Raw genomic sequence first — 27718 nt, 5'->3', positions numbered from 1 at the left:
GAGCTTACTGTAAGGAAAAAGGACACTGGGCCAGGGAGTACCCCAAAATAAAGACGGCAATGCTGGCCACCAGAGACTGAAGGGGCCCTTCCCGAACCTCAGGTAAAAATTGAAGTGGAGGGGAAATCAACTGATTCTTTCTGGTGGACACAGGAGCCCAATTTTCATCATTACTTATCTCAAAGATGCATTTTTCTGCATATCTTTAGCAAGGGAGTCACAGGAAGGATTCCAAGGCCAGCTCACCTGGACAAGACTTCCCCAAGGGTTCAAGAATTCACCCACCATCTTCAACGAGGCCCTACACGAGGATTTGCGTGAGTACAGAACCTCCAACCCAGGAGTCACTCTGTTACAGTATGTTGATGGCTTGCTAGTAGCCGCTGAGGACTATGAGTCATGTTTGTGCGGGATGAGAGCTCTCTTACAGACTCTGCAGGAAAAGGGTATCGGGTGTCAGCAAAGAAAGCACAGCTCTGTCAGAGCCATGCCACTTATCTAGGCTTTGATCTCCATAAGGGAGTGCATTTACTGTCTGAGTTCAGGAAACAGATGATCACCCGATACCCCCGCCCCACAATGTCCCGACAAGTGAGGGAGTTTCTTTGGACGGTGGGCTACTGTAGGTTGTGGATACCGCGGTTTGCAGAGATTTCCCGACCTCTCTACGAATTGGCAAAAGGGGGGCTCACTATGATAAGAGTGGACAGCTGAGGCAAAAGGAGCATTTCGGGAAATACAAACAGCCTTACTGAGTGCCCCAGCATTGGCCATCCCAGATGTTACCAAGCCCTTCCACTTGTATGTGGATGAAAAAGCAGGAGTGGCCAAAGGAGTTTTGACTCAGACTCTGGGGTCTTGGCAAAGGCCAGTAGTCTATCTTAGCAAGAAACTAGATCCAGTAGCAGCTGGGTTCCCCCCTTGCCTCCGCATAATTGCTGCTATGGCCCTCCTGGTCAAGGATGCAAGTAAATTGACTTTGGGTCAAAATCTCATCTTGACCACCACCCATGCTATCAAGGGCCTTCTCTGGAATCCACTCCACCAGTCTGATGGATGACAAACGCCCAAGTGATGGGATATCAGGTCCTCCTCCTCAACGAACCAAGAGTGACCTTCCGGCCCCCAATGGTGCTAAATCCAGCCATGCTGCTGCCAGAGGAGCTGGCTGACCACCCACACGACTGCGGGGAAGTCCTAACCCAAGTCACAGGAGTAAGGCCGGACCTCAGAGACATTCCCCTCCCAGATGCGGAGATGACTCTGTTCACAGACAGGAGTAGCTACATGCTCAATGGAAAGAGGTATGCAGGGGCTGTGGTGGTTTCCCCTAAGCAGGAACTCTGGAGGGCAGCCCTGCCACATGGAACCTCAGTGCAAAAAGCGGAGCTGATTGCACTCACCAAGGCACTGCAGATGGCCAAAGGTAAAACAGCCAACATCTATATGGACAGCAGGTACGCCTTTGCTACTCTCCATATACATGGGGCTATTTATAAAGAAAGGGGCCTATTAACAGCAGAAGGAAAAGGAATTAAAAACAGAGGAGAAATACTGGCTCTCCTCCAGGCTATTTGGGACCCAAAAGAGGTGGCCGTTATGCATTGCCCAGGACACCAAAAGGGGACTGATCTGATTTCAAAAGGAAACCAATTAGCAGATCAAGCTGCAAAGCAAGCAGCCCAAGAAACAGTGCGAGAGCTGGTTACACTCTCGGCTCCAGCCCTACCAGAAAAACAGGACTATTCAGAGGAAGATTTAAAATATTTACAAAAATGGGCTAAATTAGACTATGAAGGGGATTGGGCTAAGACTAAAAAGTTAATTCTTCCTCAAAGACTAGGTAAGAAGTTAGTAGACGAGATACATCAGGGTACTCATTTGGGGACACGCAAACTCAAGAAGCTTATAGGCAAGCAGTTCCAGGTTTCTAAATTAGGGCATATGGTTCAGGATGTAGTTGATAGATGTGCTCAATGCCAGGCAGTTAATGTGGAAGGAACTAGAATGGGAAGAGGGAAAAGAGAAAGAGGTAAGGAACCAGGAATTTATTGGGAAATAGATTTTACAGAGATGAAACCCGGAAAATATGGTCACGAGTATATGTTAGTTTTTGCAGATACCTTTTCAGGCTGGGTAGAGGCTTTTTCCGCCAAACATGAGACGGCAGGAGTGGTAGCCAAAAAGCTATTAGAAGAAATAATTCCTAGGTTTGGGCTGCCTCTTGCAATTGGGTCAGACAACGGCCCTGCATTGGTGAGTTCAGTCTCACAGGCATTGGCCAAGCTGTGGGCACTAATTGGAAACTACATTGTGCCTACCGGCCCCAGAGTTCCAGGCAAGTAGAGAGAATGAACCGGACTCTTAAAGAGACCTTGACAAAGCTAATTCTGGAGACTGGAGGTGGATGGGTGGATCTCCTTCCGTTCACCCTCCTCAGGGCGCGATGTACACCCTACTTAAACAAGGTGACCCCATTTGAAATAATGTTCGGGAGACCCCCGCCCCCCCTCCAGCTCTGCCCTCGGGTAAAAGAGGTTGCCCTAGCAGAAATGACTGATCAGTCTGTACTCCAGTCACTGCAGGCATTACAGTCTGTCTTAAGAAGAACCCACACAGGGATCCGAACTGCCCACACTGAGACGGAGATGGAGGTGGAACCACATCCTTACCAACCTGGGGACTTCGTTTGGATATGCCGCCATCAAGTGGGAAACCTGGAGCCTCACTGGAAGGTACCATTTACTGTCATCCTGACCACCCCCACAGCAATAAAAGTAGAAGGCATCAGGGCCTGCATTCACGTGGGTCACATCAAACGAGCTGAGGATGAGGACACCCCCCAGAGATGGAAGCCACAGCCAATGGACCCCACTGACCGTGGACTAAAGCTAAGACTCAAAAGACTATGAGTTCATTGTTGCTCCTATTGTTACCTGTTTGTGTAAGAGCTTCTGAGTCACCTCATAAGACAAAAAAGTATAGGTGGGAAATTAGATGAACAGAATTAGGAAAAATGGAAAAGGTTATACAAAGCGGTGAATGCCTAACTCATCAGCTGACTGCACTAATGTTACTTTTTGGCCCCTCCATTATAAACGCCCTAATGTCATTTGTACAAAAGAAAATCAGAGCGATAAAAATGTTAGTCTTACATGTTCAATATAACCCCTTATAACAGGAGAACATAGAACTAGCTGAAAAGTCAAGGATTTGACTAATCTCCAAAGAAAAGGGGGGAAATATAAGGGCCTACTTAGCCAGAGGGAACCATTTTGTGTTTATGCAGTGAACTTAGATTGACCCTGCCCCTCCCAGAGGAACTTACTTGCAAAGCCCAGATACAAGGGCGGGTCAGGCCAGGTGGAGACATCCAATCAGTGGGGCGTGCATATATCTACTAGGGTAAATTGAAATTCAATTGGCCACCTGTGTGTGGCCTAGCATGACTGTGCAGTCTTCTCTGTGTGTTGCTGACCTAGCATGACTGTGCAGTTTTCTCTGTGTATTGCAATCTCATTGGCCACCTGTGTATAGCCAGGCTCAACCACCTCTATAAAAGATAGTCTGTGAGGCTGGGAGGGGTCGCCTCTTTGTAAGAGATGGCCCCGACCAGTCGGTTTGATTCTCGATGCTTGTCGTGAAATAAAGCTTTGCTTGACCTTCGCTTTCTATCAGTCTCGCTCCTTTGATTACGGACCCTAACAGAAATAAACTGTTAAACTGTCATAGAAGATCAAATATAAGTATTTTTATGGTTCATGGAAATAGAAAAAATAGAAGGTAAATGTTCCCATTTATTCCCTTATATTCCCCTATGCCTTTGATCCCATTATCTATCTCATAGAGTAATATGGCTTAAATAAGAAAGTTAAACAGTTTAAATAAAATAGCACAGTGCCCACAGATGATAAGTGTGCACAAGTGCTAGCTTATTGCTGACCAATGTTAACTTACATACAGGTTTGCTATAAAATTGCCCTTCTAAAATTGTGAGCTATGACAGGATCTGGAAATCCTCTGAATTGTATATGATGTTTAAAAAATAGAAAGTATCATTTTTACAGGTAATATAATCGCTCCTCTGCACAACTTCATTAAATTATTAAAGACTTTTGTAATGGATCCTTCTGAAATATCAACTTAGCCTCTCTCCTCTGTCACTTCCTCTGGCAGCTTCTAGTGCATCATCTTACCCTCCTCCCTAACCGTTGCCAGGGAGTGAACCAAGCAACCTTGGGGCATGAAGAGATGACTCCCTCCTAGCTCACAGACTGCCAATGCTAATGGCCCAAGAACTATCCTGGTTTCTTCCCTCCCTAGGCCTTGTCTGATAAACCTCTGCTGGAAGTATGCACAATTCTCCTTCTTGCTTTAGCAGGATTACGTTACAAGCAAAGTAACTGACTCATATTTTCAAATGGAACTTTGCTAAAAATTTGTTACCTTTGGTATACTCTGTATACAGCAAGTCAGTGATGCTATTATTCTTCCCACCAATAAAACAATACGATGATGACAGTTTCAGTCTTCCAGTATTGTTCTAATAATAATCAGTACCACTATATAAAAGTGCATATTTAGGATCTCATGATTTATGCTTGGAGAATTTTGCTTTTGACTATCATGTTAAACATATCATCACACTTCTAAAATTTACATTTTACACAAGTGTACAATTTTACTACAGTTTACGAACCAACGAAAAATATAACCATTCTCATGCCTTAACAAAAAAAAAAATTAAGAACTCCAAGTATAGGAATGGCATAGCAAGAGGCATTGTTCCATTTTATTTACAATAGTAAGATATTGGGAAAAACAGGAAAGTGGTTTAAAAAAAAATCACAAAACCATAATTTAAGCCATAAAACAAAATTATGAGCAACCATTAAAAATATGTTGCAAATGTATTTAATGACATGAAAAGATCTAACCATATAGTCATCATCTACCTATTATCCTAGTGTCTTCTTAGAGAAACTTAACAGTTTTCTCTCTTCCATCTCCTATATTTCTTCATCCATCCTCACTCAGCTTAACCTTTCTTCCTATTTTATTGACAAAACTCAATCAGAAAAGACTTCTGCAATTTAGTACCACAACGTTGACCTGCCAGCCAGCATCTCTGCCATATATGCTCCCTTCTTGTTCCACCGGCTGGAATATCTTGGTGAAGACTAATTCCCTCACTCGTACACTAGATTCTGTCCCCTCCGCACCATCCATTAAAGAAGATGCACAACATCATACCGACACAAGAGGGCGCTTTAAATGAGGACTCTTGTAAACCACTCCAAATCAACAGTCTTGAACGGGCGTAGGCATAAGTATTCTTTATCTATACAAAACTACAGGAAAAAAAAAAAAAGACAACAAAACACATCAGCCAGTGAAAATTACCAACTTATCCACCCCTACTCCCTTCCCCACAAAAAGCCATGCAGCAGCAGTAAACTATAACACAAAAATCCAAACTGAATTAAATATCCTGAATTAAAATTCAAAAACTAAGACAAAAATTGAACCAAAAAATGCAAGTAATGAAACAAGAGTTGACTGACCTCAGAAATGATACAAAAAAGAGATCATATCAAAAATGTAAACTATATTACAAGACAGGAGAGATTTTAATGGAAACTTAAGATTTATTGGATAAAAGTGGAAAAAGAACAAAAGGATAAAAAGGAGATGAAGAAAGCAAAGTGTATAAAAGAGAAAAACAAGAAAATGCATCATAGTGGGAAAACACACAAATGTAACATAATTTACACAGCAACTATACTATAAAATGATAGAAACGAACCCAAACGGGTTTGAATGGGTTTAATTCACTTATCAAAAGAAGTAAAGGATTTTACGTTTGGCTCATAGAACAAAATCCAACCACATTATATACTCCACATGAGAAAAGCTAAAACTTATTCAGAAAAGCTAAAAAATAAAGTGGTGAGCAAACACATACTAAAAGCAAATGCAACCAAATTCCCAGTTACAATATAAATCTGAAACCACAAGAAGGAAATTTTTTTTAAAGGTGCTATTCTATTATTATTATTTTAAAAAGATTTTATTTATTTGTTTGACGGAGATCACAAGTAGGCAGAGAGGCAGGCAGAGAGAGGGGAGAAAACAGGCTCCTCGCCGAGCACAGAGCCCGATGCGGGGCTCGATCCCAGGACCCTGGGATCATGACCTGAACCGAAGGCAGAGGCTTTAACCCACTGAGCCACCCAGGCGCCCCAAGAAGGAAATTTTAGTACTGTTATATTAAAACCCAATAATCTATATTATAGGTTGGATGGATGTTTAACCCATGCATAATTCTGAAATACCATGCATTATTTATTTGGAAATATTAGCTTACTAATTTATGCATACCTTTCAAATGTTTCATTATACATTATTTAAAACACCACATTTTAAAATATCACCAGTCTTTAATATTACCAACCAATCTGACAAAAAAGTACAGGAAAGCTATCAAGCTCAGAGAGACAGATCAAATGTTTCAAATTATAATTTTTCTTTAGATTATTTATTTATTTATTTGACAGACAGAGATCACAAGTAGGCAGAGAGGCAGGCAGAGAGAAAGGAGGAAGCAGGCCCCCCGCTGAGCAGAGAGCCCGATATGGGGCTCGATCCCAGGACCCTGAGATCATGACCTGAGTCGAAGGCAGAGGCTTTAACCCAGTGAGCCACCCAGGTGCCCCTCAAATTATAATTTTTGCTCAAAAGCTAGAATTTTATCATTGATAATGAATATTTTCAGTTACTTTCCTTGAAGTAATGGGGTCATTTCATTCATTTGTGAAAAGTATCTGCTGAACATCTACGTCTGGAAAAAAAAAGTTTGCCCCTTAGTTGTTCTTTTGAGTATTCATGAAAAAATACAGCTAATTCAGCTTGCAATTAAGATAAAAGCACACAAATGTTTTTCCTTGAGAATACCACTGAGTAGGTAGAAATACTTTATACGTCTTTCCATTTCACTATACATAATATTGACAAGACATACCAAGAACTGAGGTTTAACATTAATAATTTTTACTGTTTCATCAAGGACATTTTTAAATGAAACTAGCACCCCATATAGATGTTTTCAGAGGGAAATTCTATTCAACTTTCAGAAACTAGACAGTCCCACTGGACATAAACACTTCTAGTGGAAATGCCTCCATTGTTTCCCCATTAAGTATGACGCTTATTTTCTTATTAAGGTATAATATATTTTATCATGTTAAGAAAACATTTATCTATATATCTATAATCTACATGTAGAATCTATGATCTATAAGTAGGAAACCTTAAAGCTTCCACAAAAATACTTTTTGTTAGAACTAATAAACGAGAGGCACCTGGGTAGCTCAGTGAGTAAAAGCCTCTGCCTTTGGCTCAGGTCAGGATCCCAGGGTCCTGGGATCGAGTCCCACATCGGGCTCTCTGCTCAGCAGGGAGCCTGCTTCCTCCCCTCTCTCTGCCCACTTGTGATCTCTGTCTGTCAAATAAATAAATAAAATCTTAAAAAAAAAAAAAAGAACTAACAAACGAATTCAACAAACCAGCAGGATATAAAGTCAACACACAAGAATCAGTTCCTTTTCTATACACAAATTACACACAATCTGAAAAGGAAGTCAAGAAGACAATTCCATTCACTATACCTCAAAGAGAATAAAATTTTTAGGAAATTTAAAAAGATGGTGAAAGGCTTGTACAATGAAAACTACAAAATATTTCTGAAAGAAGATAAAAACATAAATAAATGCAAAGGCACCCCATGTTCATGAATCGGAAAGACTTAATATAGTTGTCAATAGTGCCCAAAGTGATTTATGGCATCAGTGCATTCACTATCAAAATCATAACATTTTTGGCAGAAACAAAAATCCACCCTAAAATTCATATGGAATCTCAATAGGCCTCAAAAAGCCAAAAATAATCTTGAAAAAGAACAAAGTTGAGGTTCACACTTCTAAATTTCAAAACTGACTATAAATCTACAATAATCAAATAATATGGTATTGGCATAAAGACAAACATATATAAAACCAATGGAATAGAATACAGAGCTCAGAAATAAACCTTCCCACACACGGTCAAATAATTTTTGACAAAGGGTGCCAAAGTCATTCAATGGGGAAATGACAGTCTTTTCAACAAATGGGGCTGGCAAAACTGGATATCTAAATGCAAAAGAATGAAGTTGTAACCCTCCCCAAACTCAAAATGAATTAAAGACTTAAAAATTAAAGACTTAAAAAGTTTTCTCTCTTCGATCTCCTATATCTCTTCATCCATTAACTCAAAATGAATTAAAGACTTAAACTAAGAGCTAGAACTATAAAACTCTTAGGAAAAAGAGACAGGATAAAAGTTTGACAACATTGGGATTCAGCAGTGATTTCCTGAATATGAGACCAAAGACAGAAACAGCACAAGAGGGGGAGGAGTCAAGATGGGGGAGAAGTAGCAGGCTGAGACGACATCGGGTAGCAGGAGATCAGCTAGATAGCTTATCTAACCATTGTGAACACCTACAAATCCAACGGGAAATCGAAGAGAAGAGGAGCAACAATTCTAGAAACAGAAAATCGATCACTTTCTGAAAGGTAGGACCTGCGGAGAAGTGAATCCAAAGCGACGGGAAGATAGACCCCGGGGGGAGGGGCCAGCTCCCGGCAAGCGGCGGAGCAACGGAGCACAAAATCGGGACTTTTAAAAGTCGGCTCCACTGGGAGACATCGCTCCAGAGGCTAAACCGGGGGGAAACCCAGGCGGGGTCAGCATAACCCCAGGTCCCGCGGGGTCACAGAAGGACCGGGGGTGTCTGAGTGCCACAGAGCTCGCAGGTATTAGAGCGGGGAAGCCAGCTACAGCGACAAAGCCGAGGAGTGAGCTCTAAGCCCGTGGTTACCTTGTGCCGGTCACAGGCTGGGTGGGCTCGGAGCGCGGCCGGAGGCCACGGAGACGGAAGCGACCCGGCGCTTTTCTCCAGCTCCAGCAATTGACTGCTTTCCTCAAGGCACGACCGCAGGCCAGGGAGGCGGGGCGGTTGGGTGCTTTGCTCTGAGAGTGCACTGAGGAGCGGAACCCCAAGCTCTCGGCTCCTCTGGGCCGAGAGATTGGGAGGCCGCCATCTTCATTCCCGTCCTCCGGAAATCTACGGAAAGTGCTCAGGGAACAAAAGCTCCCGAAAGCAAACCCAAGCGGATTACTCAGCCCGGCCCCTGGCAAGGGTGGTGCAATTCCGCCTGCGGCAAAGACACTTGAGAATCACTACAACAGGCCCCTCCCCCAGAAGATCAACAAGAAACCCATCCAAAACCAACTTCAGTCACCAAGAACAGCGGAATTCCACAGCAGGAGAAAGCAAATCTTGTCTGGACAAAATGACAAGGCGGAAAAACTCACCTCAAAAAAAAAGAACAAGAGGCCGTACCGAAGGCTGGAGACCTAATCAATACGGACATTGGTAACATGACAGATCTAGAGTTCAGAATGACAATTCTCAAGGTTCTAGCCGGGCTCGAAAAAGGCATAGAAGATATTAGAGAAACCCTCTCCGGAGAGATAAAAGCCCTTTCTGGAGAAATAAAAGAACTAAAATCTAACCAAGTTGAAATCAAAAAAGCTATTAATGAGGTGCAATCAAAAATGGAAGCTCTCACTGCTAGGATAAATGAGGCAGAAGAAAGAATTAGTGACATAGAAGACCAAATGACAGAGAATAAAGAAGCTGAGCAAAAGAGAGACAAACAAATACTGGACCACGAGGAGAGAATTCGAGAGATAAGCGACACCATAAGACGACACAACATTAGAATAATTGGGATTCCAGAAGAAGAAGAAAGAGAGAGGGGAGCAGAAGGTATATTGGAGACAATTATTGGAGAGAATTTCCCTAATATGGCAAAGGGAACAAACATCAAAATCCAGGAGATGCTAAGAACGCCCCTCAAAATCAATAAAAATAGGTCCACACCTCATCACCTGATAGTAAAATTTACAAGTCTTAGCGACAAAGAGAAAATCCTGAAAGCAGCCCGGGAAAAGAAGTCTGTAACATACAAGGGCAAAAACATTAGATTGGCAGCGGACCTATCCACAGAGACCTGGCAGGCCAGAAAGAACTGGCATGATATATTCAGAGCACTAAACGAGAAAAACATGCAGCCAAGAATACTATATCCGGCTAAGCTATCATTGAAAATAGAAGGAGAGATAAAGAGCTTCCAGGACAAACAAAAGCTGAAAGAATTTGCAAACACCACACCAGCTCTACAGGAAATATTGAAAGGGGTCCTCTAAGCAAAGAGAGACCCTAAAAGTAGTAGATCAGAAAGAAACAGAGACAATATACAGGAACAGTCACCTTACAGGCAATACAATGGCACCAAATTCATATCTCTCAATAGTTACCCTGAATGTTAATGGGCTAAATGCCCCAATCAAAAGACACAGGGTATCAGAATGGATAAAAAAACAAAACCCATCAATATGCTGCCTACAAGAAACTCATTTTAGACCCGAAGACACCTCCAGATTTAAAGTGAGGGGGTGGAAAACAATGTACCATGCTAATGGACATCAGAAGAAAGCTGAGGTGGCAATCCTTATATCAGATCAATTAGATTTTAAGCCAAAGACTATAATAAGAGATGAGGAAGGACACTATATCATACTCAAAGGGTCTGTCCAACAAGAAGACCTAACAATCTTAAATATCTATGCCCCTAACATGGGAGCAACCAACTATATAAACCAATTAATAACAAAATCAAAGAAATACATCGACAGTAATACAATAATAGCAGGGGACTTTAACACTCCCCTCACTGAAATGGACAGATCATCTAAGCAAAAGATCAACAAGGAAATAAAGGCCTTAAATGACACACTGGACCAGATGGACATCACAGATATATTCAGAACATTCCATCCCAAAGCAACAGAATATACATTCTTCTCTAGTGCACATGGAACATTCTCCAGAATAGACCACATCCTGGGTCATAAATCAGGACTCAATCGGTACCAAAAGATTGAGATCATTCCCTGCATATTTTCAGACCACAATGCTCTGAAGCTAGAACTCAATCACAAGAGGAAATTTGGAAAGAACGCAAATACATGGAGACTAAACAGCATCCTTCTAAAAAATGAATGGGTCAACCAGGAAATTAAAGAAGAATTGAAAAAATTCATGGAAACAAATCATAATGAAAACACAACGGTTCAAAATCTGTGGGACACAACAAAGGCAGTCCTGAGAGGAAAATATATAGCGGTGCAAGCCTTTCTCAAGAAACAAGAAAGGTCTCAAATACACAACCTAACCCTACACTTAAAGGAGCTGGAGAGAGAACAACAAAGAAAGCCTAAACCCAGCAGGAGAAGAGAAATCATAAAGATCAGAGCAGAAATCAATGAAATAGAAACTAAAAAAAACAATAGAACAAATCAACAAAACTAGGAGCTGGTTCTTTGAAAGAATTAATAAGATTGATAAGCCCCTGGCCAGACTTATCAAAAAGAAAAGAGAAAGGACGCAAATAAATAAAATCATGAATGAAAGAGGAGAGATCACAACCAACACCAAAGAAATACAAACAATTATAAGAACATACTACGAGCAACTCTACGCCAACAAATTTGACAATCTGGAAGAAATGGATACATTTCTAGAGACGTATAAACTACCACAACTGAACCAGGAAGAAATAGATAACCTGAACAGACCCATAACCAGTAAGGAGATTGAAACAGTCATCAAAAATCTCCAAACAAACAAAAGTCCAGGACCAGATGGCTTTCCAGGGGAATTCTACCAAACATTTAAAGAAGAATTAATTCCTTTTCTCCTGAAACTGTTCCAAAAAATAGAAATGGAAGGAAAACTTCCAAACTCATTCTATGAGGCCAGCAACACCTTGATCCCAAAACCAGACAAGGACCCCACCAAAAAAGAGAATTACAGACCAATATCCTTGATGAACACAGATGCGAAAATTCTCACCAAAATACTGGCCAATAGGATCCAACAGTACATTAAAAGGATTATTCACCACGACCAAGTGGGATTTATTCCAGGGCTGCAAGGTTGGTTCAACATCCGCAAATCCATCAATGTGATACAATACATTAATAAAAGAAAGAGTAAGAACCATATGATACTCTCAATAGATGCTGAAAAAGCGTTTGACAAAGTGCAGCATCCCTTCCTGATTAAAACTCTTCAAAGAGTAGGGATAGAAGGCACATACCTCAATATTATCAAAGCCATCTATGAAAAACCCACCGCAAATATCATTCTCAATGGAGAAAAACTGAAAGTTTTTCCGCTAAGGTCAGGAACACGGCAGGGATGTCCGTTATCACCACTGCTGTTCAACATAGTACTAGAAGTCCTAGCCTCAGCAATCAGACAACAAAAAGAAATTAAAGGCATCCAAATTGGCAAAGAAGAAGTCAAACTCTCACTCTTTGCAGATGATATGATACTATATGTGGAAAACCCAAAAGGCTCCACTCCAAAACTGCTAGAACTTATACAGGAATTCAGTAAAGTGTCAGGATATAAAGTCAATGCACAGAAATCAGTCGCATTTCTTTACACAAACAACAAGACAGTAGAAAGAGAAATTGAGGAGTCAGTCCCATTTACAAACGCACCCAAAACCATAAGATACCTAGGAATAAATCTAACCAAAGAGGCAAAGAATCTATACTCAGAAAACTATAAAGTACTCATGAAAGAAATTGAGGAAGACACAAAGAAATGGAAAAATATTCCATGCTCATGGATTGGAAGAACAAATATTGTGAAAATGTCTATTCTACCTAAAGCAATCTACACATTTAATGCAATCCCTATCAAAATCCCATCCATTTTTTTCAAAGAAATAGAACAAATAATCCTAAAATTTATATGGAACCAGAAGACCTCGAATAGCCAAAGGAATATTGAAAAAGAAAGCCAAAGTCGGTGGCATCACAATTCCAGACTTCAAGCTCTATTACAAAGCTGTCATCATCAAGACAGTATGGTACTGGCACAAAAACAGATATATAGACCAATGGAACAGAATAGAGAGCCCAGAAATAGACACTCAACTCTATGGTCAACTAATCTTCGACAAAGCAGGAAAGAATATCCAATGGAAAAAAGACAGCCTCTTCAACAAATGGTGCTGGGAAAATTGGACAGCCACATGCAGAAAAATGAAATTGGACTATTTCCTTACACCACACATGAAAATAGACTCAAAATGGATGAAGGACCTCAATGTGAGAAAGGAATCTATCAAAATCCTTGAGGAGAATGCAGGCAGCAACCTCTTTGACCTCAACCGCAGCAACTTCTTCCTAGGAACATCGCCAAAGGCAACAGAAGCAAGGGCAAAAATGAACTATTGGGATTTCATCAAGATCAAAAGCTTTTGCACAGCAAAGGAAACAGTGAACAAAACCAAAAGACAACTGACAGAATGGGAGAAGATATTTGCAAACGACCTATCAGATAAAGGGCTAGTATCCAAAATCTATAAAGAGCTTATCAAACTCAATACCCAAAGAACAAATAATCCAATCAAGAAATGGGCAGAGGACATGAACAGACATTTCTGCAAAGAAGACATCCAGATGGCCAACAGACACATGAAAAAATGCTCCACATCACTCGGCATCAGGGAAATACAAATCAAAACCACAATGAGATACCACCTCACACCAGTCAGAATGGCTAAAATTAACAAGTCAAGAAATGACAGATGCTGGCGAGGATGCGGAGAGAGGGGAACCCTCCTACACTGCTGGTGGGAATGCAAGCTGGTGCAACCACTCTGGAAAACAGTGTGGAGGTTCCTCAAAAAACTGAAAATAGAGCTACCCTACGACCCAGCAATTGCACTACTGGGTATATATCCTAAAGATACAAACGTGGTGCTCCAAAGCGGCACGTGCACCCGAATGTTTATAGCAGCAATGTCCACAATAGCGAAACTGTGGAAAGAGCCTAGATGTCCATCAACAGATGAATGGATAAAGAAGATGTGGTATATATACACAATGGAATACTATGCAGCCATCAAAAGACATGAAATCTTGCCATTTGCAACGATGTGGATGGAACTAGAGGGTATCATGCTTAGCGAAATAAGTCAATCGGAGAAAGACAACTATCATATGATCTCTTTGATATGAGGAAGTGGAGATGCAAGGCAGGGGGGGTTGGGGGGAGGTAGGAAAAGAAAAAATGAAAAGATGGGATTGGGAGGGAGACAAACCATCAAAGACTCAATCTCAAGAAACAGACTGAGGGTTGCTGGGGGGAGGGGGGACGGGAGAGGGTGGTGGGGAAATGGACATTGGGGAGGGTATGGGCTATGATGAGTGCTGTGAAATGTGTAAACCTGGCAATTCACAGACCTGTACCCCTGGGGATAAAAATACATTATATGTTTATTAAAAAAAAAAAAAAAAAGAAACAGCACAAGAAAAAAAAAGACAAACTGGATTTCATGAAAATTTTTAAATCTTGTACATCAAAGAACACTATCAACAGAGTGAAAAGGCAACCTACGAAATGGGAGAAAATATTTGCAAGTCATATTATCATAAGTGATTAAAATCCAGAATATTTAGAGAACTCTCTAAAACAACAAAAACCCTATTCAAAATTGTGCAAAGGACTTGAACCGTCTTTGAATTTCTCCAAAGATGATATACAAATGGCCAATAAGCACATGAAAAGATGCTCAACATCATTAATCATTAGGAAAATGCAAATTGTAACTACAATGAGATGCCTACCACCTCATACCCATGAGGATGGCTACTATCAAATAAAAAAAGAAAAAGAAAGTAACAAGTGTTGGTGAGAACATGGGGAAACTGGAATTCTGTGCACTTGTGGTGGGAATGTAAATGGTACAGCTACTACGGAAACAGTACGGTGGTTCCTCAAAAAAATTAAGAACAGGGGGCGCCTGGGTGGCTCAGTGGGTTAAGCCTCTGCCTTCAGCCTGGGTCATGATCCCAGGGTCCTGGGATCGAGCCCTGCATCGGGCTCTCTGCTCAGTGGGGAGCCTGCTTCCTCCTCTCTCTCTGCCTGTCTCTCTGCCTACTTGTGATCTCTGTCTGTCAAATAAATAAATAGAATCTTTTAAAAAAAAAATGAAGAACAGAATTATCACATGGCCCAACAATTCTACTTCCGCATATACACCCAAAATTGAAAGGAGAGTTTCAAAAAGATATTTGTACATCATGTTCAGAACAGCATTATTCACAACAGTTAAAACATGGAAGCACTCCAAGTAACCATCAACAGATGAATGGTTAAGCAAAATGTGGAGATACATTTTAAATATGGAATATTACTCAGTATGGAATATGAGTAATAGGAATAATATATTACTGAGTAATGGAATATTACTCAGCCTGAAAAAGGATGGACATCCTGACACATGCTGCATTAATGAACCTTGAAGATACTACGTTAAGTGAAATAAGCCAGTCACAAAAAGACAAATACTCTAGGATCCCACTTACCTGAGGTATCTGGCGTCATCAAAATCAGAGATATAAAGAAGAATGGTGGTTGCCAAGGGCTTGGGAGAGGGAGGGAATGGGTAGTTACTGTTAAATGGGTTCAGAATTTCAGTTTTGCAAGATGAAAAGGTTCTGAAGACTGGATGCAAAACAATGTGAATATACTTAACATAACTGAGATGTACACTTAAAATGAGTGCATTATATATAATGTATACTTCAACACAGCTGTTCTTAAATCTTGTACTATAAGGCCTAGTCAACAAGACAAGAAAAATAAAAATAAATAAGAACCACAGAAGGAATAAAAATCATTATATGCAGATATATGTCTACAAAAAAATCCAGAAAACCTTACTCAGATTATCAACTTTAAAAGAGAAATTAGCGAAGTTTTTGATTCAAATCAGAAAAATCAAATTTAAAAATATGAATGAGATGGGACGCCTGGGTGGCTCAGTCGGTTAGGCCACTGCCTTCAGCTCAGGTCATGATCCCAGGGTCGTGGGATCGAGTCCCATATCGGGCTCCTTGCTTGGCAGGGAGCCTGCTTCTCTCTCCACCTCTGCTTACCACTCTGCCTGCTTGTGCACACACTCTCTCTCCCTGACAAATAAATAAATAAATAAATATTTTTAAAAATATGAATGAGAATAACATCCAAAATTATAAAGTACTTAAAAAAATTAACAAGAATGTGTAGGCCCACTAGGGACAATGATAACTTTATTAAAAAACCACTTAAAAAGACTATAGACAACATATTCATGGACTGAAGAACTCACTCCAAAAAGCTGTCAACTGTTTCCAAACTAATGCATACAGCTAAACAAATTCCAATTAAAAGAACCCCAAACCGTTTTTGTTTTGCTTTGCTGGCGAGGAGGGGTTTGGCAAACTGACTCTAAAACCTACATAGGAGCAAACGAAACAGAAAGCAAGCAGAAGGAAGGAAATAAGAAAAATTGAGTGGAAATCAATTAAAAAAAAATAGAGAATAATCAATAGACCAAGTTGGTTCTTTGAAAGATCAACAAAACATTTAGTTACACTAACCAAGAAAAAAAAAGAGTAGACTCAAAAGTACCAAAATGAGGTACAAAAGAGGGGGGATATCACTATCATACAGAACTCAAAACTGTTGGCACAGAAATCTCTTCTTGATACAAAAATCTTGATACAGAAATCAAAAGAGTTATAAAACAGTACTATTGGACAAACTTATGCCAACAAAGTAGATGACTTAGATGAAATGGCAAAATTAATAGGAAAATGCAAGTTACCAAAACAGAATTCAAGGAAAAAAAACTTGAATAAACCTATAAAAAGGAAAGAAATTGAATCAGAATGTAAAATCTTCTGTTAAAGAAAAGCCCAGGCTCAGGTGTCCTCAGTGGTGAGTGCTACCACATATTTAAAGAAAAAATAATACCAATCCTTCAAAAACTTTTCCAGAAAATAAAGGAAGAAGGAACATCTGTCAATTCACTTAAGGAAACCAGTATTACCCTGATACCAAAGCTAGAAAAAGATATGATAAGAAAGCTATATATGAATAGAATAAAAATCTTTCATAAAATATTAGCAAATCAAATCCAAAAATATTCAAAACAGGTTATATACCATGACCAAGTGGGACTTATCTCAAGAATGCAACACTGGTTTGGGGCACCTGAGTGGCTCAGTGGGTTAAGGCCTCTGCCTTTGGCTCAGGTCATGATCCCAGGGTCCTGGAATCGAGCCCCGCATCGGGCTCTCTGTTCAGCAGGGAGCCTGCTTCCTCCTCTCTCTGCCTGCCTCTCTGCCTACTTGTGATCTCTGTCTGTCAAATAAATAAATAAAATCTTAAAAAAAAAAAGAATGCAACACTGGTTTAACATCTGAACATTTCATAATAATGTAGTATATCATATTAATAGGATTAAAGGGAAAAATGATATGAGCATCTCAGCAGATAGAGAAAACGCATTTGACAAAATCCAACAGCCATCCACGATAAAAGCTTTGATAAAATATGAATAGAAGGGAACTTTCTCAAACCAATGAAGCATATCTTTGAAAAATCTACAGCTGAAATCATACACAGTGGTGAAGGACTGAGTGCTTTTTTCCTAACATCAGGAAAAAGTCAATGATGTCTGCTGTCCCTTCTATTTAACATTGCATGGGAGGTTTGAGGCAGTGAAATCACTCAAGAAATAAAAGGCATCCGGATTAGAAAGGAAGAAGTAAAACTGTCTTTATTCTCAGATAATATGTAGAAATTTCTAAGGAACACACACATACACACACACAAAACTATAGAGCTAATAAATGAGTTCATAAAAGACTCGGGAAAAAAAGATGAAAATGAAAAAATAAGTTCTATTTCTTTATACTAGGAATATATGATCCAAAAATTAAGTTTAAAAAACATTCCATTTATCAAGAGCATCAAAGAGGAAAAAATGTGTGTAAATAAATTTAACAAAATAAGTGTAAATAACACACTTGTATGCTGAAAACTACAAAACTGAGAGAAATTAAAGATCTAAATAAAGTGAGATACATTCCATATTCATAGAACATGGCCATTCTCCACAGGTCAATGCAAACTGTCAAAATTCCAGGGTAGGTGTTTTGTAGAAATTTACAAGCTGATCCTAAAATTTATATGAAAAAGCAAAAGACACCAAATAGCCAAAACAATCTTAGAAAAGGTGAATAAAACTGGACAGTTTATATTTTCTTATTTTAAAGCTTAGTATAAAGCTACAGGAATCACAAGACACTATCACAAGACAGTGTGACAGCATACAAGGATAACCATACAAAGCAACAGAACACAACTGAAAGTCTAGAAAGAAATTCTTATATTTATAGACAATTGATTTCTGACAAAGGTGCCAAGGTAACTCAGTGGATAAAGGGCAGTCTTTTTTTAATATAGTGCTGGGACAACTGGATATCTACATGCAAAAAGAAAAATTTAGATCCTTAGCTCATACTTTTCCCAAGAATTAACTCAAAAGAATCATTAATATCAATATTAACATATAATGTATTATTTGTTTCAGGGCTAGAGGTCTGTGATTCATCAGTCTTACACAACACACAGCACTCACCACAACACATACCCTTCCCAATGACACTGTTTTAAAAACACAGGCACAAATTAGGACAAAAAGACAAAGCCATATATAGGGACAAAATACTTCTAAATCATATATGTGATAATGGACTTGTATCCAGCAAAGAACTCTTACAACTCAATTGTAAGATCCAATTACAGAATAGGTAAAGATCTGAACTGACCAAGCACATGAAAAGATGCTTAACACCATTAATCATTTGAAAAATGCAAATTAGAGCTATAGTGAGATACCACTTCACCCCTACTAGAAAAGCTATAATCAAAAACAACTGACAATAATGAGTGTGGGTGAGGATGTGGAGAAACTAAAATCTTCTTACTTTGCTGTCTAGAATGCAAAATGATACAACCACCTTGGAAAACAATTTTCCAGTTCCTAAGAAGTTAAACATATAATTACCATAGTATCCAGAAATCCCTAACCATACAATGGTATAATGGGGCAATTATTAAAAAAAAAAAGTGAACGGGTGCCTGGGTGGCTCAGCGGGTTAAGCCTCTGCCTTCGGCTCGGGTCACGGTCTCAGGGTCCTGGGATTGAGCCCCACATTGGGCTCTCTGCTCAGTGGGGAGCCTGCTTCCCACTCTCTGCCTACTTGTGATCTCTTTCTGTCAAATAAATAAATAAAATCTTTTAAAAAAAGTGATCTATGATAAGGCATGAATGAATCTCAAAAATATTATACTACATGAAGAGCCAGAAGCAGAAGACCACATATTTAAATTTATACGAAATGCCCAGAAAAGGCAAATCTAGAGACAGAAAGAGATCAGTGGTTGCCTATGACTGGAAGTGAGATTGGAGAGTGAATGAAAATAGGTACAAGGGATCTTTTTGTGGGTGTCAAAAACATCCTAAAATTGGATATGGTGATGTCACACAACTTTGTAAATTTACCAAGAAGTATTAAGCTTTACGCAGAAAGCAGGTGAAAACTGTATCGAAGTAAAAGGGCCCAAAATAGGGGCACCCGGGTGGCTCAGTTGGTTAAGCATCTGAGTTCAACTCAGGTCATGATCCTGGAGTCCTGGGATTGAGCCCCGCGTCAGGCTCCCCACTCAGCAGGGAGTCTACTTGTCCCTCTCCCTCTTCCTCTGCCTCTCCCCCCAATCTGTGCTCTATCTCTCTCAAATAAATAAAAAAAATGTTACCAAAGAATTTTTTAAAATAAGGGCCCAAAATATCCAAGGCATTTGTGAAGAATAGCATTAGATAAACTATCAAACGGGTAAAATCCAGGAAAGCTCCAGGAACTAAGACAGAGTATTTGAGAATGAGAGAAATGAAGCAGAAAAGATACCCCAGAAACCAATCTTGGTTTGGAGGAACCATGAAAGGAACACATCCCAGCTAGCCTAGTGGGTGTAGGAGGAGACTGAGACAAACGTTGAACAGAACCATCCCAGTCAACCTACTTAATGAAGCAGAGCCAACCCAGCCAAAGCCAGCCTAGATCAGCCTATTCCCAGCCAATATGCAGATGTATGGAAAAAGAAATGTTTATTTTTATATGCTAGTGAGAGGCTTCTGATTGTTAACACCATTATGGGAGCAACTATTAACTGATACATTTTCCAAAGGAGTAAAAAAGAAATATAAAAAAACCCAAAACTCCAAAACTTAAAAAGATTGCCAAAGGAAGTAATTCTACTCATTGAGCCTCCTCAGAAAAACTGAAAAGACAATACACAAAATGGGAGATAACCTGCCACACATATCCCATGAAGAATTACATCAGGAATATATAAAATCAATTTATAAAGTACAATCAGCCCAATTGAGACACAGGCAAAAACACAACAGGAATTTCACCAAAAATGAAACTCAAAAGCTAGTAAGCTTAAGAAAAGATGCTGAATTTCATGAAAATAAGCTATGTGACATCACTTTTATGTCCAATAAACTGAAGTCTTGACAATAAAAGTACCAGCAAGTATAGAGCCACAGGCGTTCTTTTACACAGTTGGTGGGAGTATAAACTGTTCTAACTACTTTAGAAAAGACTGGTATTATCTTAAATTTTACATTTTCCTTGGTTTATATCCAGGATAACGCACACACAACTATAACAAAAGACATACGTATAATTATTTCTAACAATACCTTATATTTAAAAAATTGAAAATAACCTAAGTGTCCATCAGTAGTTGAATGACCAAATAAATTTTAACATATTCATAGAATAAAATGCTATATGAAAGTATAAATTAATGAGTAAGAGCTATGTGTATCCACATGTATGAATCTAGAAACATAATGTTGAGGGGCACCTAGGTGGCTCAGCTGGTTCTGCGTCTGACTCTTGATTTCACCTCAGGTCATGATCTCAGGGTCGTGAGATCAAGCCCTGCATCCGGCTCCAAGCTGGGCATGGAGCCTGCTTGAGATTCTCTCTCCCTCTTCCTCTGCCCCTCTCCCCTGCTCCCTTGCTTGCCCTCCCTCCCTCTCTCTCCACCCCCCACCAAAAAAGAAGTGTAATGGTGAGTGAAAATAGCAAGTCACATAAATATATAAATGAGTACATAGAGTATTTGTTTAAATAAATTCCAAGCTATTTAAATAAAACCCAAACACAAACAAAACCAAATACATTATTTCATGGATCACACACACTTGGTAAATCTATAAAGAAACAAAAGAGGAGGATAAAACTACAAAAGATAGTGACAAACCAAGAGAGGGAAGTAGGCCCAAGGACATGGACATATATATCCATGCACAGGTAGCAAATATTTTATGATTTGTTAGCAGGGGAAGATAAAGAAAAAGATTTCTATTTTAAAAGATTTTATTTATTTATTTTGACAGATAGAGATCACAAGTAGGCAGAGGGGCAGGCAGAAAGAGAGAGAGGAGGAAGCAGGCTCTCCATGGAACAGAGAGCCTGATGTGGGGCTCAATCCCAGGACCCTGGGATCAAGACCTGAGCCGAAGGCAGAGGCTTTAACCCACCGAGCCACCCAGGCACCCCAAGATTTCTATTTTAGAAAATGGAAAAGTCCTATGTTTCCAAGCCAGTTTCTAGAGATGTTTCAGAGAATAAAAAGGAAATGTGCTAAAAGCTAATTTTACCTTTTTTATGCCTTTTATTTTCATGATGACTTCTTTTCAGTATCCAAAACCTAATATGAAAAAAAAAATCACACAATCATTTTTATGCATCAATGTCTAATTCGGGTACATCATAATGCTCTTAGAAATGTCTAGTGAGTCCAATACTATTTATCCTAGTAATCACCTAATGTTTACAATGAGGCCTGAAAGACAACTTTTATATCTATCTTTTTTTCATATATATTTCATACTAACAACAAAATACTTGGTATGACTTTTAATTCCAGGGTAAGCCTTCATTTTTACAACCTAAAAATATCCAGAAATAAGTACATTTGACTTTCAAATATTTGTATATACTCAAGAGAACTTCCTGCCACAAGATGGTATGGCTTGGTTCTAGGAGAATCTTTTATTTTCCCCTGTATTTCAATTCAATTTTGAAGACACTAATTCCAATTAACATATAGGAAATGAAAGAATATAAATGACTTATTTTTCAATTATCTTTCCTCATTGAAAGAGGCTTGTTTGTTTGTTTAGAGATTTTATTTATTTATTTGACAGAGAGAGATCACAAGTAGGCAGAGAGGCAGGTAGAGAGAGAGGGGGTGGGGAAGCAGGCTCCCTACTGAGCAGAGAGCTCAACGAGGGACTCAATCCCAGGAACCTGAGATCATGACCTGAGCCGAAGGCAGAGGCTTAACCCACTGAGCCACCCAGGTGCCCTGAAAGAGTATTTGAAGAAAAAAAATTTTTTTAAACAATTTTATGTATATGAGTGAGAGATAGAGAGAGACAGAGGGAGAGAGAGCATGAGAGGCGGGCAAAGAAAGAAGTGGCAGGCTCCCACGCTGAGCAGAGAGCCCAACAATTCCAGGACTGTAGGATCACGGCAAGCCGAAGGCAGATGCCTAACCGACTAAGCCACCTGGGCGCCTAGTGAAGAAAACTTTTGAAATAACTACTTGAGTACATGTAACTCTAAAAATATTTACCATCCAGTGATTCTTTGCTTTCCTTCTAAGATTATAACAGGAGTACTAGTTCTCCTATTTATTTTGTTTTCCTTTGGTTAGCTTGGCTACTAAGGTTGCTAACTACACATTGAAGGTTTTTTGTTTTTGTTTTTTTTTACATTGAAGGTTTTAAGAACATTCAATTTACTTATTGCTTGTATAAGTATAAACTGGAATGTTCTCATCAGCAGTAAGTATAAATTTTCCTTTAAGCTACAAAAATATATATATAAATGAATATTAATTTTCTAAATGGAATTAAATTCTAAGACTGTCAGTCCTAATACACCCCATATGGTAACCTTAAAGAAGAGTGTGTTTTCAAAATTCTTAGTTCAAAGTTAGTCTTTAGTTCAAACATACTCTTTAAAAAAGAAAAACAAAAATTAAAATTGTACTTACTTTGGCCAACAATTCTTGTGTTTCAGGAGTCAGTGGAGAATGTGAAAACTTGCAATATTCACCCTGATAACACTTTGTTCCTGTATGGTAAAACTTGCAAGGATATTCATGTAATCCAAATGTTAAGGAAGAGAACATGTTTAATCCAATTAAAATATTTTGTTATTAATTTACTGACTTTATTTGCCCTCTATAAAGGTCTTTCCTAATAGTAGAAACACTAAAAATCTCTATTTAAAATATAAGACAGTAGATTACTAACTGAATTACATGAAACATCTAATTTTAGAATAACTATATAAATTAAGTTTAATGGCTATCACAGGATACTTTTCCTTCATATCCATTTTCACAATAAACTACCAGCATATTTCACTGATTTAAGAAAAGGATGTGTATTTCAAATACTTTAAGAAATGTGATTATTTTTAAAGCATTCTTTTGGAGTGGGGAAATTAAAGTCAATAACAATGATAGGCCTTACAGATCTGAATCCTTCAGATATAAGGCTTGTTTAAAATAGGATCAATTAAACAACTTCAATATTATTTCCTAGGAAAAAACGCTCAAGTTAGAATTGAGATTCCTTCTATTGAATGACTGAAGCAAAACAACTTTTGTGGAGCCCAAAGGTGCTATTACCCTAAAATGTTTTATGTTCCATGTTTTTACAACATGTCTGTACCATTTGCACTGAAGAGTTAGGGTTATTTTCCAAACTAAAGGACCATTAACCTCTATTTGGTACAGAATATATAGAAAATAAGTACTCCCAAATTATGTAATTCCTCCTCCTCTTTTTAAAGTAGTTTAGATGTGGGTACCTAGCAGACTCAATCATAGAGCATGCAACCCTTGATTGCAGAGCTGGAAATTTGAGTCCCACATTGGATGCAGAGATTACTTAAAAATAAAATCATTAAAAAAACAAAAACAAAAACAACAAAGTAACTTACATGAATATAAATACAATTAGTTAATGTCACAGCAGAAATTCTGACAGTCTTTCTGGGGGCTAAATAGGTCTCATGAACCTGCTGTTATACTATACCCAGGTGAATGATCTTGATTTGAGAGAATTGCTAAAGAATCCATCTTTTCTTTCTTTGGGGAAAAAAAAATCTACACAATTAACCACTCTGATACTGAGTTGGGCTTGGATAACATAATTTTACCATAGCTAAAACATGGGTTTCCTCGAAAATTACATGTATTTAAAATGTTCATGTAAATATTTTGAAAAAGTAGTTATTATATTTTGTGATAAAGGATATTATGCAAATATAGGCAGTTTTCACCTCTGGTACAATATCCTTGCACATAAAATTTACACATTTCCTTTTTCTTCTCTATTTCTGCATCATGATCAAATTTACACTGGTCTCCCTGGGCCAAAACGGAACAAAGAAAAGCCATTAACATTCTCAAAGTTAAGTCATTCAATTCTTACTAAGCTTAAGATAAGCAAATGATTCCAGAAAGTCTCAGAAATACTAAAGTATAAAACATTTTTTTTACTACAGTCTAATTCTTAAAGAGCTATCTTATAACCACACCACACATACCTGCTTGAAATCTTAAGACCTAAACATTTTTAACCCAAAGCATTTTTTAAAAAGTATCTTTCTAAAACATAGAGGAATATTTCAATAAAGTATTCTAGTGGAACTTTCCAGAAGGAAACAGTTATAAAAATGTACAGGTATGCTTTTAGAATACCCAGTGGAAATGGGAGTTGGCTTTAGTACATTTTTGTTATACTTCACATTTTAGTATATTTTTGCTTACATAGTTTTTTATACCTTAATACATTTCCTTTCAAGAAAATATTTACAAATTTGTTTCCCCTTGCGTTCCACTGTATGTTGGTTGATGAATCCCTGACTCATTCTCACACGCGGCTGCTTCTCCTTAGGTTTATCATCCTTTGAAAACAAAAACAAAGAACTAAATGTGAGAAATAGAAATTTAAGTATTTTATTCCATTGCACAAAATCATTTTAACCACCTTTAAAACATTACAAAGTGACTCTTCTAAATTGGCCTTTATTTGAAAGATTTGAACTTTTACACATCAGTTGAAAAATAAATATTCTGCCAATTATAACAGCATTCCAGCACTGAATATTAGCGTGTGTGCAATTTGAATATTTTATTATACTTCGCCCTTATTTTTTTTTAAAGATTTTATTTATTTATTTGACAGAGAGAGAGAGAGAGCTCACAAGTAGGCAGAGAGGCAGGCAGAGAGAAAGGGGGAAGCAGGCTCCCTCCTGAGCAGAGAACCCGATGCGGGCTCGATTCCAGGACCCTGAGACAATGACCTGAGCCGAAGGCAGAGGCTTAACCCACTGAGCCACCCAGGTGCCCCGCCCTTATTTTTAATCAGATTAAAAAAAGGGCGCCTGGGTGGCTCAGTTGGTTAGTGACTGCCTTCAGCTCAGGTCATGATCCTGGAGTCCCAGGATCGAGTCCTGCACTGGGCTCCCTGCTCAGCAGGGAGTCTGCTTCTCCCCCTAACCCTCTCTCTTTTTCTCTCTCATTCTCTCAAATAAATAAATAAAATATTTTTTAAAAATCAGATAAAATTTAACAAAGTCTAGGAATAAGGCTCTTAACAATGGAGACAAAACTGGAAACCGTAAGGTGAACCAAAAGCAGCATGCTCTTTAATTCCAATGAGATGATCACTGAGTGAGAAGAGGGAATAATAACCAGCTCAAGTTAACAAACATTACTAAAAATAAAACCTCAAAGATGGCAAAAGAGATATAAAAACAAAAGGTGACTTTTATATAAAAACAAAAGGAGAATTTCATAATACATTCTAGCTTTTCAGAAATATAAACTATTTTTAGTGTGTTAACTTGTGTGTAGTGTATAGCTCTTGCAATACCAAATTTCTGAGTAGTTTTACGATTTAGTATGTGCAAAGAAGGGACCTAACTACATTTATGTGATCTGCTTTGTAATAAAGTCAAATTTCCACTTAACACCATCAAAATTATGTCTAATAAAGATGGGTCAGTGTAAATCCTTGGTTTTATCTGACTATGTTATTAAATTCTAACATACACGCTTATAATCCATTCCTCATGTAGGAAAGCTGTCCGCTGAATGATCATTTGAGTCAATGTAAACCAAAAGAATCATAGGGAATACTGATGGGGTCAGGAAATAAAGTTCCAGCTGTGGCCTGGCCCTGTGTGCCTCTGAGGGTTACCTGAAACCCCAGGGCTTCAGATTCCTCATTTGTAAAATATGGAAGCAAGGCAAGATTTTTTCACAAATATGTTTTTCTATTATATTTGATCTAATATTTTACCACCCCTAACTCTTGTCTTCTGGACCAAGCCTAAGAAAAAAGGTTAGTTTAGAAGCCCTCAGAAAACCAGAGTCCTTATTGTCCTATCCTGAATACATCCGCAGACCACGGAAGAGGAAGTTCTAAAGAACAAAATCAAAATACTGGGAGGGTTGGGGTGTTTTATAAGGTCAACGCTCAGAAATATTCCTTTTTCATTTTCACAGGGACCGCAACAGCAGAAACTCTGTAAGACTCTGACTTTTGAAGTGCTCCCTTGGGCGCTTTATCTTCTCCCTGCTTCCCCTGTTTTTCCAGTCGTTGACATTACAACAGTCCAAAATCAAGGGAATCATATGCATGTATTCAGGTAAACAGGGACAACACTAAGGCTTAACACAGGGTGAGCGAGAGGGAAGGCAACTGTGACAGTGACAGCGAAGAACATCGGAGAGCCCACTGACGGTGAGGAGATTTTTCACCATCAGAGAACCCTCATTCTGTGGCTCGTCACGGTGGTGTAAGATTAAAAATTCTGCAGCAAGTAGGTGTCCTCCTGCATGCCTGCACTCTTGTACCTACCTGTTCCTGTGAGCTCCTGTTCCGCAAGGAAGCGCTGGATCCTTTCTGGCCTGCGCCAGCCCGTTTTCGCTTCATTTTTTTCTGCTTACCATTTTTCTGGACAGCTTTCGGGTTTTTATTTTTTTGTTTAACAGCTGAAAACAAGAAAGTTAATCTTATGTGTTTAAATCTTAGACACTAAGTGTTAAAAGTTTAATTTTAATTTACGAGAATATGAAGGCACAACAGCAGGTTACTCTAAGGTACACTCTATAGGGGCGCCTGGGTGGCTTAGTTGGTTAAGCATCTGACTCTTGCTTGCCATAAGCCAGATCCTTTTGAAGGGTTCAGAGTGTTATGGAGCTAATTAGGAATTGCCATAGCACTCTAGCAGCAAAAACTTCAAATGTTTAAAATTACCTCATATACTACTGTCAGGGTTTTCACTGAAAACCTTCTACATACAAACACAGGGGAGCCCAGCTGGCTCAGTCAGTAGAGCGTGCAACTCTCGATCCCGGGATTGTGAGTTTGAGCCCCACACTGAGTGTACAGATTACGTTAGAAAATAAAATAAGAGTATCCAAAAAAAAAAAAAAAAAGAAAATGGCAGTAAAACGGAGGATTAATGTCTTCTGTAGCTGTCATTTGTCCTCATATCTACGACTAAATTTCATTTTAGTAAT

The 27718-nt window shown here is 38.8% G+C and overlaps 1 protein-coding gene across 2 annotated transcripts in view; it reads right to left on the bottom strand.

Annotated features, from left to right (window-relative positions):
- Nucleotides 1–4525: 4525 nt before the first annotated feature.
- ZC3H8 (zinc finger CCCH-type containing 8) overlaps nucleotides 4526–27718 on the bottom strand; it is a 37429-nt gene continuing 14236 nt past the window's right edge. Inside the window, exons 4-10 of one of the 2 annotated variants that reach the window (XR_013967358.1) lie at nucleotides 27054–27187; nucleotides 24970–25092; nucleotides 24442–24553; nucleotides 23168–23277; nucleotides 21765–21814; nucleotides 15559–15617; nucleotides 4761–5351 (exon numbers count right to left, since the gene is read on the bottom strand). Coding sequence is in view for 1 of the 2 variants with exons in the window: in XM_080812739.1 (XP_080668865.1) it covers nucleotides 21785–21814; nucleotides 23168–23277; nucleotides 24442–24553; nucleotides 24970–25092; nucleotides 27054–27187 (509 nt within the window). In the remaining variant the exon portion in view is untranslated. Of the gene's footprint in view, nucleotides 5352–15558; nucleotides 15618–21764; nucleotides 21815–23167; nucleotides 23278–24441; nucleotides 24554–24969; nucleotides 25093–27053; nucleotides 27188–27718 lie in introns of both variants that reach the window. The other variant, XM_080812739.1, reaches the window with a different exon arrangement.

Source organism: Martes martes, assembly GCF_963455335.1.
Source record: "Martes martes genome assembly, chromosome: 9".
Classification (NCBI taxonomy): domain Eukaryota; kingdom Metazoa; phylum Chordata; class Mammalia; order Carnivora; family Mustelidae; genus Martes; species Martes martes.
This window is presented reverse-complemented; position numbering and strand designations above follow the sequence as displayed.